The 15,490-nt window shown below is 42.5% G+C and overlaps 1 protein-coding gene and 1 long non-coding RNA gene across 3 annotated transcripts in view; one reads left to right on the forward strand and one right to left on the reverse strand.

Annotated features, from left to right (window-relative positions):
• Positions 1-15,490, forward strand: part of LOC131919739 (ubiquitin-conjugating enzyme E2 E2) — a 304,556-nt gene that overhangs the window by 14,379 nt on the left and 274,687 nt on the right. For both annotated transcript variants that reach the window (XM_059274172.1, XM_059274171.1), the window contains exon 3: positions 668-718. In XM_059274172.1, the coding sequence (XP_059130155.1) occupies positions 668-718 (51 nt within the window). The remainder of the gene's footprint in view (positions 1-667; positions 719-15,490) is intronic.
• Positions 1-15,490, reverse strand: part of LOC131919741 (uncharacterized) — a 38,166-nt gene that overhangs the window by 10,886 nt on the left and 11,790 nt on the right. The window lies entirely within an intron of this gene.

A 15,490-nucleotide genomic window follows, 5' to 3' on the forward strand; every position in this document is an offset into this window, starting at 1 on the left:
GAATGCTATTAATTTTTTTGTTATCTGAATCCTCAATTATGAAATCCTGCAATGGATCCAGCTGCTTGCCTATCTAGAAAGAAAAACTACATAAAATATGTAAAATGGAAAAATTGATTGATTGATTTTGGCCCAAACTGAGGAGAGAGTCTTTCCCAGTCTGCCTTTATCTTCCACAGCATGGCCACCAAGAGTGGAGAGAATGAAAGCCAGGAAGTATACACAAGAGGTTTAGCTTTGGGCTTGGGCCACTGAGCTCAGGGCAATGCTAGAGCTTTGGGGTGGGGTGGGATGGGTGGGAGGTGTTTGCTGTCTCTGTACCAGAGCTCTGTTCCCCGAGAGGAGCTAGAGCTGAGAAAAGCAATTTTCTGTTTTAGGAAAAAAAAAAAAGAATCCTGATTTTGGGTTGACGAAGCCCTAGTATTGCTTCCACTATGGAATAATGGCTGGCATGCCGTTAGTGGATGACCTCCTGTCACCCTGTCGATGTCCGTTTTTCACACCTGGGAGAAAGAGCACCTCTGTTAGTGTATGTGGCTCTTCCTACAGGACTAATATTCTCACTAAATGTGTGTGAATGGAAGATGTTGCTGTGCAAGTGCAGCCTATTGAAACAGGTTGAGTGTGAAGATGTTTGAACATGATTTTCCTTGTCTTCATTTTAAAGAATTCAGAAGGAGCTTGCAGAGATCACGCTGGACCCCCCTCCCAACTGTAGGTAAGTACTCCGGTTTCATTTCCTTGACTGTTTTGTAGAAGGTACATTTGATTAAAGAGTGAAAACAGCGAGGTGGCTTGGACTTAAGTTACTGGAGAACAGGGGTAGTGATTGGTTGTGCTTAAGTAACTGGAGAACAGGGGTAGTGATTGGTTGTGCACAGAAACTGAATGTAGCCAGTGTGACTGTGCTGGAGTTGTCCACAGTGCGGCCGGGCCTTCATGAGAGTATCTCTCATTGGAAGAGGTATGTCGACCTTAAATGATGTCTGTAATGCCATGGAATAAAAGTATGGCTAAAGTGTTTGTTGTTTGATAGATACTCAGTTGTTGGAAATTGATTTTCAAAAGCACCAAAACACTCACGGGGCTTTTTCATGCTTTACTTTGCGTCTTTGGTTGTTGGTTGAGCTGAATAATGATGAATGGTTTGAGGCAGTAATAGTGAAAATTTTCTTCTTGTGACTACATTTCCCCCGTTTTTTTCTGGTCAGTGTTTATTTGGAGGAAATAAAAGCATTTGCCCAGAAGTGATTAATACACAGGTACATGGAGGAAGAAGAGAAAAATAACTTCCTGCCTGTGTTGGCCTCAGGCCAGCGTGATAATTGGATGGTGGCTGTTGGGCTATTTTAAGGCCTTTAATTTTTGCTGTGGCATGAGGTCAGTATTGGAAGCAGGCCAGCATGGAGTTTCCCTGCTTTAAATTGACGGTCTCAAGCACTGAAGGGGAGAGGGCAGATTAAAAAATGACAGTGTTTCCCACATCGAATGCAGGTGAATTTATTTGGTACAGTTCTGATTTTGCCTGTCTTATTTTCATGTGAAAACGAACCTTTTGCAGATGGTCGTATGAATGCGTGGGTCCTTGATGACTTGTTTCGGTACTGGAAAAGTGCTGATGAGGCTATGTTTGCAGTAACTCTGTTTGGTTCTTTCTATGAGCATCGTGTACAGTGTGCAGAGTTACAGGGATAATGTGCAAATGCTGTGCATTTGAATGAGTCTTTCTTTGTGTCAGGTAAGACCGTTTACTGTCCAAATCTGCCATGCTTGAGACTTAGAGTACGGTTGCCTCAGGTGACAGAGATTGACTTGGGAAGGAACTCCAGATGGAATTAGATCTTTTAAATAAAATCCATTCTTTCCTGGGATACTATTTGTTTTAATAGTGTTACTCTTTATTTTTTTTATTAAAAAATAACTATTTCAGCATATATATTCTTTGTAACCTTTAAAAAACAACTGCTTGGTAAATGTATGAACTTTATATTTTTTTGCTTGATTATCACATATTTGATTGATTGATAGTAAATCTGTCCATATGTATTTCTTTTTGTAGCAGTGGGGGGGAACTTGGGGCCTTCGGTATGACAGGCAAGCTCCCTACCACTAAACTACATCTCCACTCACTGTATTTTTGAGACAGGATCTCATTATATAGTACACACCAGCTTTGAACTTTTAATCTTCCTCAGCCTCCTGAGCACTAGGACTACAGGCATGAACCACTGTGTTCAGCTTACACCAATGTAGTTCATCGAAAATGTGGTTAGTGTCTTTAGAAAGAGAAGTTAGAGGGTGATTAACTTTGGTTTGTTTTTGGCCAGAGTTAACAATAGCTCTGTGGTTGACTTTTAAAAGATACGGTCTACTGACTGACTAAGGAACTAACTTACAGTAATACAACAAATGAATGTTACCTGTGTAACAGAAGAGTCCCTCCCTGAATCTGCGTTCAGCTCTCATTTCTGAAGAAATCTCTCTGTGTTTCTTATCTGTTACAGATCAGCTACAAAGTCTTGTCTTTTGGGTCCATGGAGAGTTTGTGGTCAGCTCTCACAGATGAAGGTGTGAGGGGTTGTCTGTGGGTCTACTTGTTCAAGCAGATGGGGAGGAAGAGGAATTTATCTATGGGTTATCAACCTGTGTCTGTGGAAGGTGTCACTTTGCACTCAAGAGTGTGGTAGAATCCTGCTTTCTGAGACATTAGCAGACAGTACATAACTGAGTCTGTCTGTCAGTTTAGATAGGGAGGCTCGATGCGTTTTGATGCATATTTTAGCGTGATGTCTAGTTAAGAAACACTAGGAATCTTATTGAAAGAACAAACACATTTTTAACTATTACATAAGCCTTGATTGAAATATCTATTCCCCCACTCCAGTTACATATTTGGTGCAGACAGCCATATTTGTGTGAGCCATTTCCAGAGGAAATTATCTTATATAGTATTGGCCCACTCCACCCCACCCTATAGATTTTGAGTGATCCTAAGTCTTGCTTTATCTTTTTGGTAATAAGGATGAAATACAGTGTTAAACATGTGATCTCCCAGTGAGTTCTCTGGCAGTTACTTAAAAGAGCGCCTACAAGTGATTTAACAGACTAAATTATTTTATGTAGGAAGTACATGTTTACACGTGTTAAATTTTCTTTGCATGTTTTGTTCTTGAGAAAAGTAAAAGTAAAATATGTGTTTTTTTTTAAATGTGTATGTTTTTTAAGGCAAGTTAAATTTTTCCTTTATCAGTTTTTTGTCTACAGTGTAAATGTTTCAAAACAATTAACTTTATTATATATCTAAGAAAAAGTTCCTGCTCATAGAATCTGTCTGTGGGTTCATAGCTAGAGAAAATTATACATCCCTTTTGAATTAAAATTTGTATGTGCGATATGGGATCAGAGTTCAACTCTAGTTTTTCTGGGTTGCCCACACCATTTGTTAAAGACAGGACTACTAAGTTATGTCCTTTCTCTGCCTCTCTGTCACTGTTTTCTAAGTTGATGGACAAACTAACAGGTTCCATGATGGCTTTTTCATACATACATGCCGTAAGACTGTTCTAACTTGTCTCTCTCTCCCACTTGCCCTTCCTGTGATCCTCTTCCAATGGTTCCCTCCTTCTTTCAAAGTCCTTCTTCCTTCTGCTTCCAGCCACAGAGTTCCTTTTATTTTTTCTCACCAAGATGTTTCCCCACCCCATCAGAATTCCCTTTTTTGTTTCATGGCTGACGTACATGTATGTGCATGGACACACACACACACACACACACACACACACACACTTTTAAATCTAGGTTTTACATGTGAGAACATGTGGTCTTTGAGTCTGCACACATTGCTTGATGTAATAATTTGCAGTTCCATCTATTTTCCTGCAGATGTTATGGTTTCGTTTTTCTTTACAGCTGAGTAAAATTCCATTGTGTATATGTGCCACATTTTCGCGATCCATTCATTTGTTGATAGACATCTAGGCTGCTTCTTTCCTGACTGTTGTGAATAAAACAGCAATAATGCAGATGTGAAGTCCCTCTGGTGTGTGACTTGGAGTCCTTCGGTCATGCTCCAGTGGCCCCAATGGTTTGGATGGTAGTTGTAGCTGTATTTTTTTGAGGATCCTCTGTACTGATTTTCCATCCTGGGTACACCAGTTTACCTTTTCACCAGTGAACAAGGATTCCTTCACCCATATCCTCTCTGGCATTTGTTTTCAAAGTAGTGACCACTCTGCCTAGAGTGATGTGGGATCTCAGAGCAGTTTTAATTGGCATTTCCCCCATGGTAAGGGTGTTCAATACTTTTTTCAAGTGTTTATTGACCATTGTATTTCTTCTTGTGAGAACTGTATTTTTAGCATATTAGCCTGTTTATTAATTGGATGATTTGTTCTTTAATTCTTGCTGTTCTTTATATATTCTAAATATTAATTCCCTGTGTGATATGTCATTGGCAGAATTTTTTCTCATTCTATAGGCCATCTCTTTACGCTGAAGATCATTTCCTTTGTAATCCCACTTGTCCATCCTTGGGATTATTTCCTTTTCCTGTGCTTCCAATGAATTATCTTGACTCCCTTGTTGGGAATCACTGGGTTGTAAATACAAAGGTTTATTGCTGAACTCTCTGTTCTTTCTGTTCATATACCTGTGTGTGTGTGTGTGTGTGTGTGTGTGTGTGTGTGTGCACATGCACAGTTTTTCTGTGCCAATAACACACTGCTGTCTGGTTAGTGTGTCTTTAGTAAGCTTGAACCAGAACATGTCCATCCTGCACCTGGTGTGCTTCTCTTTATCTCTCCCCATTAGTTCAGGTTTTCCTAGTGGTCACTTCTTCTGTGACACTGTCACACTATAGTGACAAGTAAGTTAATGGAGGAAAAAGGATTTTCTAGATCATTGTTATTGAAACTATGAAGAGAAGGTATTTGTGTTTGTGTGTGTGTGTGTGTGTGTGTATGGTGTGTGTGTGTGTGTGTGTGTTTGTGTGCATGTATGTATGTGTTTAGGTGTATGCATGAGTGGGTGTGTGTATGTTTCTTGAAACCATGTTGTAGAACTGGAAGTCCCTGAGATGTGGTGGTTTCTCTAGGAAGAGCACCCCATTCAGAAGTCTCCTTGTCCCTTCTGGTTGCTGTAAGAGCTGAATAACAGTTTGTGGATGTTGAAGAATGGTTGTGCAAGATGTTTGGTCCTTTTATTGCTTGGAGCTTAAGTACCTTGCTCAGGGTTACACAGATAAAAGCAGATGACTTGTATTTAATAAATTCAAGTGTTTTTAAAATATTTTTATTCTTTGAAAGTTTCATACATTTATACAATGTATATTGACTACATCCATCTACTACTACCTCCTCCAACTCTTCCCAGAACCTCTCCACCTCCTTCCCAGCTGCATGTTCCCTTTTATTTTATGGTTATTAATAACCTTGAGTCCTGTTACTACTCTGCATAAGCACATGGGTATGTGCCCATCCAGCATCCCAGCGGCCACATCCCCAAAGGAGAGTGACTCTTTCCCTCAGCAGTACTCCTCGGAGAGGAGTGGGGTCCCTTCCCCATCTGAGGTGGAGTTTTGACTGTCTTGCTCTAGTGCAGACAACCATAGCTGCTGTGAGCTGATGCACGCAAAGCCACATTATGTCCCAAAGTCCGCATCCCACAGCTCTCCTCCCCAGCCACCGGTTGTTTCTGCCACTTTTTCCTGGAGTTCCCTGAGCCTTGGGAGGTTCATCTAGAGGACCATCCACAGAGTGCACTCAGAGTTATTCGTATTCAGCATTGCGGCCAGTTAGAAGACTGCATTAACCCTGCAGGAAGAAAATTCTTTGACCAGGGTTTAGAGTAGCACAGATCTGTGGCTATAAACATTTAGAATAGTGTTTGACAGCATGAGCATTTAGCAAAACAAGTGTGTGTTCCCTCTCCTACTCCCACCCAAGACCCATGAACACATCAATCAAGGGCATTTAACCTTATAGTCCTTTAGGACAGTGGTTCTCAACCTGTGGGTCTAGATCCCCTGGGGGGAAGCATATCAGATATCTTGTATATCAGATATTTACATTACAATTCATAATAGTAGCAAAATTATGAAGTTATTTTCATAGTTATGAAGTAGCAATGAAGTAATTTTATAGTTTGAGGAGGGGGGGATCATGAGGAACTGTATTAAAGGGTCACAGGATCAGGAAGGTTGAGAACCACTCACTCCTTCAAGAATTTAGATTTACACTCTCACTCTTTACCTTCCTTTTTGGTTTTAAAGATGACCCCTTTCATTGCTGGCAGGAATGCATGTCCTGTTCTTTTACCTTTGCCTCAAGGCTGACTTTTCAACCAAGACACAGCCAACATATAGCCTTGCAGGGTGTGCGTGTTTGACAGGCGGGGCTTCATGGGCACGTGTGTGTGCCCCTTACCTCAATCTGACAACTGATGGACAGAAATCCTTTCCTCTCCAAGTTTGATCATAGTTTCTTCCCAGCAACAGAAACTTCATTGAACCAGGCAAATCCAGGAAGCACTACTCTTATTTTTCAAATCATTCTTTAGATATTTATCTTCTAATGATAATGCTGCATGATGAAGGGGGTTTTAGTGACCATTACCATTGTATTTTCTTTGTTTTGCTTTTTCTTGCTTTAAGAACATATCAGAATGTGTGTGAAAAACATATTAAGTGATCACATTGGGATTGCATTTTATAATGGCTGTAGAACATTTTATTATTTAGTATTCTCACACATATAACTGGATATTATTTCAGGTTTATTGCCTAAGTACTTTAGATATAAAGTGCCATATTACTTTGTAATATGCAGTGTTTTAATTTCCAGAGTGCTTTGTGTTTTAAGCTATCCTGAAAACTATTTTTGTATAACTAAATTATTTCCTTACAGTGATTATTATGTTCACCAATTTCAATTTTTTTTGAATTAACTGATCATTAATCCACTCGAAGACAAAGATTCCTGTGGGCATATTTTATTTTAAGAACAGTACAAATTTTGATTTTTGCATTTGTGTTATTAAAGCTTTTCTTTTGTACTATTTTTTAAAATTTGAATTTACTTAGAATTGCAAAATTAGAGATGGATAGGGAGAACAGGAAAGAGATATCTTGACAGAGGGAGCCATTATGGGGTTAGGGAGAAACCTGGTGCTAGGGAACCCAGGAATCCCCAGGAACCTACAAAGATGACCCTAGCTAAGACTCCTAGCAATGATGGAGAGGGTGCCCGAACTAGCCTTCCCCCATTGTCAGATTGGTGACTACCCCAATTGTCATCATAGAACCTACATCCAGCAACTGATGGAAGCAGATGCAGAGATCCACAGCCAAACACTTGGCCAAGCTCCTGGAGTTCAGCTGAAGAGAGGGAGGAGAGATTATAGGAGCAATGGGATGGTGGGGGAGAGGTCAAGGTCATGATGGGGAAAACTATAGAGACAGCTGACCGGAGCTAGTGGGAGCTCATGAATCTTGACTGACAGCTAGAGAGCCTACATGGGACCACACTAGGCCCTCTCAAACGTGAGTGACAGTTATGTGGCTTGATCTGTTTGTGGGGCTCCTGGCAGTGGGATTAGGACTTATCCTGGGTACATGAACTGGCTTTATAGAGCCAATTCCCTATGGTGGGATGCCTTGCTCAGGCTTGATGCAGGGAGGAGGGGCTTGGTCCTGTCCCAACTTGGTATGCCAGCCTGTGTTGACTCCCCAAGGGAGGCCTTAGCCCCTATGGGGAATGAATGGAGGTGGGGTGGGGTGGGGAGAAGGCAGGGGAAGTGGGAGAAGGGGAGGTAGGGGGAACTGTGTTTGGTATGTAAAATAAAAAATTTTAAATAAATAAAAAAATAGAATTGCAAAATTGAATAATGGGGTATCTTTACATGTGTATCCAGGGCATTATTTGTGCACAATCAGCAAATTACTCTAAAATGTCTCTGTGCTGGTTAGTTTCTGTTAACTTGGCACAAACTCGAGTCAACCATCCATCAGATTGGCCTGTAGGCGTTTTCTGATCCATAACTGATCTGAGGGGACTCAGCTTCTTGTAAGCAGCACCACCCAGGCAGCTGGGCCTGTGATGTTTAAGAAAGAAGCTGAGCAGCAAGCAGTGTGCCTGTGGTCCCTGCTTCTGTTTCTGCCTCCAGGTTCCTGTCTTGAGCTCTTGTTCCGGCTTCCCTCAGTGATGGACTTGTAAGCCACATAAACCCTTTCCCTCTCCCAAGTCGGATTTGGCCATGGTTTCATCTCAGCGACAGGAATCCAACTGGAACAGTCTCATTGAACCAGGAACCATTGAATGAGAGCTCCTTTATCACTTGCCATTTCAGATCTTTGTGTGCAGATGATTTTCAGGGTGAATAAGAAACAGGGAAGCATGATTCCTTATCGTGGGGAGCTAGCAGGTGTGGGGTGCTCCAGCCTTGGAGGCAGTGGGCATGCTTTGTCAGCGTTTCCCCATTTAATCTTTATGAGGGTCAGTTGAGGCTGACGTTAGTTTTAGACATAGTTTTACTGTCCCTAAGGACACCTACCGAGTAGCAGACCTAGAATTTCATCCTCGGTGTTTCTGACGTCTGAGCTTGCTGTGAGGGTTTGCTTTGCTGTTTCCATAGAACTGCCATGTTATGATGCACTATCGTTCATGATAGAACTGCATGATTTGAAGCCTGATATAGAGTGGAGTGACCTGGGAACTGTAAGTAGTGATCCAGAAGGTGACAGATTAAGTGTTGGTCCAGAGCTGGTCCAGGTTGCTGGGAAGTGGCAGGACTGTTCATTGCTTCAGCAGTGGGCATTCTGGCATGAGGCTTAAGTTGCCAGCACATGGCACCCAGCATGGGCAGGGTTTGGTGGTCTGCAGCAGGGCGCTGCAGAGCCTGAGCCTGCAGAAACGGGGCAGGATGGAGTGACTAAACAAGGAGATCTCTGTGTGCTGAGGGCCAAGCCCGCTGGAGTAAGGACCGGCTGAGTGGGATAGGAGCAGTGCTGCTTTTGAGTTAGCGTGGTGCTCTCCAGCTGAAGGTAAAGGATTTGCCTCCTTACTGAATTCTTGTGTATCACTTCAGTACCTGCCCTGCTCCAGCCTGACTCGTGGATGAAGCTGAGCAGTGTTAGGCTCTGACGGGACAAGCAGCCAGTGGAGAGAAAAAAGGATGAACTTATATTTTAAGAGAATGAAAACAAAGAAATCAAATTACTATGTTGAATTGTCAAATTTAGATGTTCTTAGATGTTTCCAGAGTTGATGTAATAGGTTGTTTTGCTTTTCAAGGATGTCTTAATATAGTAGAACCAGACCTTGTATGTTTTACTGTAAAATTACACACTGTAATTCCAGTGCCCTGCGTTATCCCCAGGTAGCTTTAGTTTTATATTATGTTGCTCAAGAATTTCACAGTTCTTCCTAAAGGCAGATGGATCTTGAGGACCACACTACAATTAACAGATTCATTCTGTCCCTGATCTGCTACATCAATGGGAAATTAATAATTTCCTGTGTAGATATGGTGAAAATAGGGAGTATTTAAAAAGCACTATGTTTTCATCAACTGTGAACCCCAAATTGAGTTCCAGCAATATTGCAATGGACAGTGCTTTAAATATGAAATTTGAGAGTTTGTCATATATGTTAGTATAGGTGTTAAAAACCATTTAATACATCTCAAAATGATCATTTGGTAGCTGTGCTTGCTAGTTTTATGTTAACTTGACAGAAGGCAGAGGCATTTGGGAAGAAGGAACCTCAGTTGAGAAAATGTCCTAGCAGATTGGCCTGTGGGCAAGGCTGTGGTATACTTTCTTGATTGATGATTGATGTGAGAGGGCCCAGCTTATTGTGGGTGGTGCTACCATGGGCTGGTGGTCCTGGGTGCTATAAGAAAGCAGGTTGAGCAAGCCATGAGGATCAAGCCAGTAAGAAACACCCCTTCATGGCCCCTGCAGCTGTTCTTGTCTCCAGGTTTCTGCCATGATTTCCCTCGGAGATGGAGTGGGACTTGCTAACTGTGAGGTGAAATCAGCTCTTTCCTCCACCAGCTGCTTTTGCTCATGGTGTCTGTTACAACAGTGGAAATCCTAACTCAGAAAGTGGTTATCTGAATGTTTTGCCGTCTTCCAGTCACGTGTGGTCAGATGCATCCACCTTCTAAGAAGGGAGCCATTCGACAGTTGTCCGAGTTTGAGCTCACTGGGATGTGGGTTAGAGCAATGGTTAACTGAAAGAATGGATGAATAGAGAAAGCTCATTCTCCATGCTCAAGTATTCTTTTGTTTTCCAGTTTGCCATCATTTTAAGCAGTGAGCTGTTTTTAGTGGGCAGCTTGTCATATGGGAAAATCTTAGTTGGTTCAAGGTGGTATCGGGGACTAGGAGTGACAAAGTAATATTGTGTCTGTGCAGGAATGTGTGAGGTGGTGACATGTTCAGAACACCTGTACTGCCAGTAAGTGAGCAGCCCAAGATGTATAGGGTGATTTTGAGATCAGTAGTCATTTAACATTCAGTACAGTGCTGGGTGCTGGTATTCAGTTATAAAGGAGACACAAGGGACCTACAGTCTCTATGGAGCTTATGTTTCAGCCTTAAAGACTGACCAGGAATTGTTTCAGAACAAGACAAAAATGAAAAGCTGCCTTTCTGAGGAAGGGGAGAAGTAAACATGGTTTACTTCTCCTCATGGTTGCTGTGAAGAAAAACAAGTGAGGAGCTTCAGAGTAGGACTCTACTGGTTGGATTGGAGAGGCTCTTATCAGAGATTATTCTTAAAGCAAGAATTAAAAACAGAAGGCACAGAGGACTGTAAATGACAAGCTTTGCATGCCAAAGTCCTAATGTAAACACACAGCCACAGCAGAGCATCTGCCTTAGGCGAATGCCAGGATCCAGACTGCTCAAGTCTCATCTGTGAAATGCCGTAGTGATGGCCATAGACTGTGCGTCCATCTTTGTGTCACTTACAATGTCCAGCATAGTGTCAGTGCTCTCTGAGTAGTGATTGTCCTGCCTTGTTTAGGGGATAATGACAAGTAAAAGAGCCTCTCTGTTCAGAGCAGACATATTCCCCACCTCCTGCTTATTTTCTTAGTTGGTTGAATGCTCAGATGCATGGAGAGGACCAACGCTCCATGCCATAGTATTCAGGATGTGGGAAGAAGTCTGGTGTGGCTGGGCTAGGGGGTGTGGGAGTGACAGGGTGGGTCAGGTGGTACAGGGAGTGACAGGGTGGACCAGAGGGGTGCGGGGAGTGACAGGGTGGACCAGAGGGGTGTGGGGAGTGACAGGGTGGACCAGAGGGGTGTGGGAGTGACAGGGTGGACCAGAGGGGTGCGGGGAGTGACAGGGTGGACCAGAGGGGTGTGGGAGTGACAGGGTGGACCAGAGGGGTGTGGGGAGTGACAGGGTGGACCAGAGGGGTGTGGGAGTGACAGGGTGGACCAGAGGGGTGTGGGGAGTGACAGGGTGGACCAGAGGGGTGTGGGAGTGACAGGGTGGACCAGAGGGGTGTGGGAGTGACAAGTGGACCAGAGGGGTGTGGGGAGTGACAGGGTGGACCAGAGGGGTGTGGGAGTGACAGAGTGGACCAGAGGGGTACAGAGAGTGACAGGGTGGACCAGAGAGGTGTGGGGGTGACAGGATGGACCAGAGGGGTACAGAGAGTGACAGGGTGGACCAGAGGGGTGTGGGGGTGACAGGGTGGACCAGAGGGGTACAGAGAGTGACAGGGTGGACCAGAGGGGTGTGGGGAGTGACAGGGTGGACCAGAGGGGAGCCGGGAGTAACATAGCAGTGCTATGGGTCAAAATGAAGTTACAAAATGGGTTTGGGGCCAAATGAAGCAGCAAAGAGGATTCAGAGACAAGCCTTGAAACTATAGCATTTGAGATGGGTGAGAAAACCAGCAGAGGAAACGGTCTTAGTTTACCAGCTGTTTTAGTTAGGGTCACTATTGCTGTGATGAAACACCATGACCAAAGTAAGTTGGAGAGGAAAAGATATTTTGGCTTACATTTCCACATCATAGTATCACTGAAGGAAGTCAGGACAGGAAGTCACACAGGGCAGGAGCCTGGAGGCAGGAGCTGATGCAGAGGCCATAGAGGGGTGTTGCTTACTGGGTTTCTCCTTATGGCTTGCTCAGCCTGCTTTCTTATAGAACCCAGGGCCATCAGCTTAGGGATGGCACCACCCACAGTGGCCTGGGCCCTCTTCCATCAGTCATTAATTAAGAAAATGCTGTACAGTCAGATCTTATGTAGACATTTTCTCAATTGAGGTTCCCTGCTTTCATATAACTTTCAAGTTGACAAAAAAACAAGCCAATACAGCAACCATGGGACAGGAGGAAAGCCACAGCAGGTTGCTGAGAGCTTAAGACAGAATATACAGGTCTTAGTGAAGACCCCTGAAGTTCACCATGAAGCAAATGTCTAAGTAACTAGTAAAGCGAAGTACCACCGTAGGTACTTACTGTCCTCAGCTGCCTGCTTACGTTGACTTTTCAGGAATAGCTGCTTTCATGTTACCTTATTCAAGCAGATTCTATAAATGGATTTGGGAGAGGAAGCTTTTCCACTGGGGAGCAGAGCTTTCTATCTGAATGCTGGCCAGTCAGGCTCAAAGGCCTGGGAATGCTTTTAAGAACTCACCATCAGTCCCCGCTGTGGACAGAACAGAACTGGTTGGGTAGATATCACTATTATAGTGTCTCTCTAATGGAGTGTTTTTCCCTCTACAGAAATCGTTGCTGGTAGCCTGTCAGTTTGTACATAGCTGGATCTCATCTCTTGAACACAAAGTTAAACGTGGCCTCATCACTCAGAGAAAGAGCTATTGGGAACGTTCTGATTGCAGAGTAGTAGAGTTCCCTTTAAAGCCAAGTTGGCTTAAGGATGTTCTCAGACACGTCCCGTGGCCTGTGGGCTTTGTGTCTCTCTAGTCGCAGTCCTGCTTGGGAGACAGAGGCCGGAGAGGCTGAGCAGAGTCTAGAAGTCTCATTACACTGGTGCTCAGGCATGACCTTTGCCCCACTTAGTCTTGAAGGCCTGCCTCAAGCACCACATCCATTTTATAATGAACATTCAGGGTACCCATGGCACCGGCTATTGTGAGATAGAGGCACCATTCCACAGTGGTGGCTTCTCAAGAGATGGGCTGTTTCTGTATATAACTTCCTGATCTAGAGATGCGATTTCTCGGGACTCAGTTTCTTTGTCTGTAAAGTCCCATTGGGTTGCTTGATGATTATATAAGTTAATGTATGCAAACCTCTTGTTAATTTGGGTATTGTTTATAAGGTGTGAATGCATGTGCTTTCTGATGAAGGCATATGCATGTATTCATGATCTTAATGTAGCATTATATGTATAAAGACACATTCTTTTCTACATTACCAAGGTATAGAAGGCCTACATGCTTTGTTCTAAGAAGGTAAGCATAAAAGTTAACATCCTGTTGCTTTACAGTGGCCCTCAGTTGTCAGTATCTTACCATAAAGGTTTGTGCTTGTCATCTATATGTGGACATCTTATCAGTTGCACTGATAATAAGAAGAGGAAGATGACTAGAAAGTTCATTAGGCAGAGTTTACCATTTGTAATCACATTAACTCATTAGGTTTTTTCATGTTTATAAAACTCATTAATTGAGGTTATGTTTATTGTCAGTTGAATTATTTCCTGAAAATGTAAGTTAATTATGCTCCATATGAAGTATTTTGCTTCATTCTTATAAGTTTGTGAGTCTTTCGGGTCTAATATCTCTTAGCAGAGTCCACTGCCATCAGAAGGTTAGGGGATTTTAAAAGTATAAGCTCCAATTTAAGTAAACACACACACACACACACACACACACACACACACACTCACACACTCACTATTTGCAAACCAGGTCCTTGATTTATTTGTTGGTATTTCTTGAGAAGGTGAGCTTAAGTTCATTTTTAAGTTCTTATACAACTTCCTAAGTGGAAAAAGGTTTACTTTTTTAAAAGACTTTCTGTTTATTTTTTGATGATACAGCTCAATGACCATCACAATATTCCATGTTCATGGGTAACCTGACATTCTCATTGCTGTGGAGATGGGGAGTAAGTGTGGGAGGTTAACCTTTAGACATAGTTGTTGCACTTAGAGGAACTTATTTGAAATAATGAGAGAAAAATATTGGAAAGCATACAGATGTGTGTTATAGTAGTAAAAGAATTTGTTTTATTTATTTACTGAAAACCCAGTGGACATTTTTTTTTTCCACTGGTGCCAAAACCTTTGGGCTTCAGTACAAGCTCTGGCACCGCAAAGCTCAGCAAGTCCTTGGACCCTGCTTATGTCATAGATGAGCTAGGATAATGCTGTCTATGCAAGCATGGTTAAATAGAAATATGTCTTCCTATTTTGGGGTAGAGTACATGTGTGTCGCAATGAAAGGGAATAGAACAGCAAGGACTGGAATAACTAGGGGCCTCAGCCTGAGCTATGAAGGGAGGTAATGCTTTCTCCCTAGGGGAAAACAAGATTCCTTTAAAAGTTAGCATGTAGGATTAATCAAATCTCTGGGGAAGGGATTTTCTTTTAGTGAGGCGGAAAGTAGGTCCAGTGCCTTTTTGGAAGATGAAGTGTTCTCTGTGAGCACATTTGTTGAACGACCAAAATATATCAAGTTCTTAACGTTTTATATTTTTTTTTCATTTAAGTTGTAGTTTTAGAATGAGTTTTACGTTTTCTTCCTTCAGCAGTCTCATGAGTGAAGCATCTTTCTTGCTTGTTTAGGACTGCGTTGTGAACTTTAGCAATGATCTGTCATCTATTGATCAATCTTGGAGCTACTTTGTTATTGAAGTACATGGGGCTTTGCTTGAAGTACAAGGACTCACACTGCTGTTATCTGAAAACCAAAGGATTCCAAACTCATAAAATCCACCCTTTTCAAGTGTCCAATTTAGTGTTTCATAGCTAGCAGTACTCACAAAGATATGTAGCTGTCATTACTGTTCCTTCTAAAACATTTTCATCACCACAGAAAGAAACTCTGTTACCCGACCCCCACCCCAGCAGTCATGGAATCATACAAGGTAAGGCCTTTTGCCTTCTTTAACTTAGTATGATATAAGCATTCAGTTTCATAATGAATGCTAAATAATTAGGTGAGGGTAATGTCTCAGTTAGGTGTTTCTATTATGATAAAACATCATGAGACTTTGGCGAGGAAAGGGTTTATTTCAGCTTACACTTCTACATCACCAGCCATCATTGAAGGAAGTTACCAAGTCTGTCGGGCACTGTGCCACGTTTGCCAGGCGATAAGTAGAGGAGTCTAAAGGGCATGCTAGGGGCATGGAGTAGCTCAGACCTGCCTAGCTATTGGTCATTCATCTTTTATTAGGCCAGTCAGGTGCCTTAGGCAGGCATGGTGAAACAGCGAACATTTTTTCATAATTAAACAAATGTAACATATCTTTGCCCAGTTAAAATAAATATTCCA

Source organism: Peromyscus eremicus, chromosome 9, assembly GCF_949786415.1.
Source record: "Peromyscus eremicus chromosome 9, PerEre_H2_v1, whole genome shotgun sequence".
Classification (NCBI taxonomy): Eukaryota; Metazoa; Chordata; class Mammalia; order Rodentia; family Cricetidae; genus Peromyscus; species Peromyscus eremicus.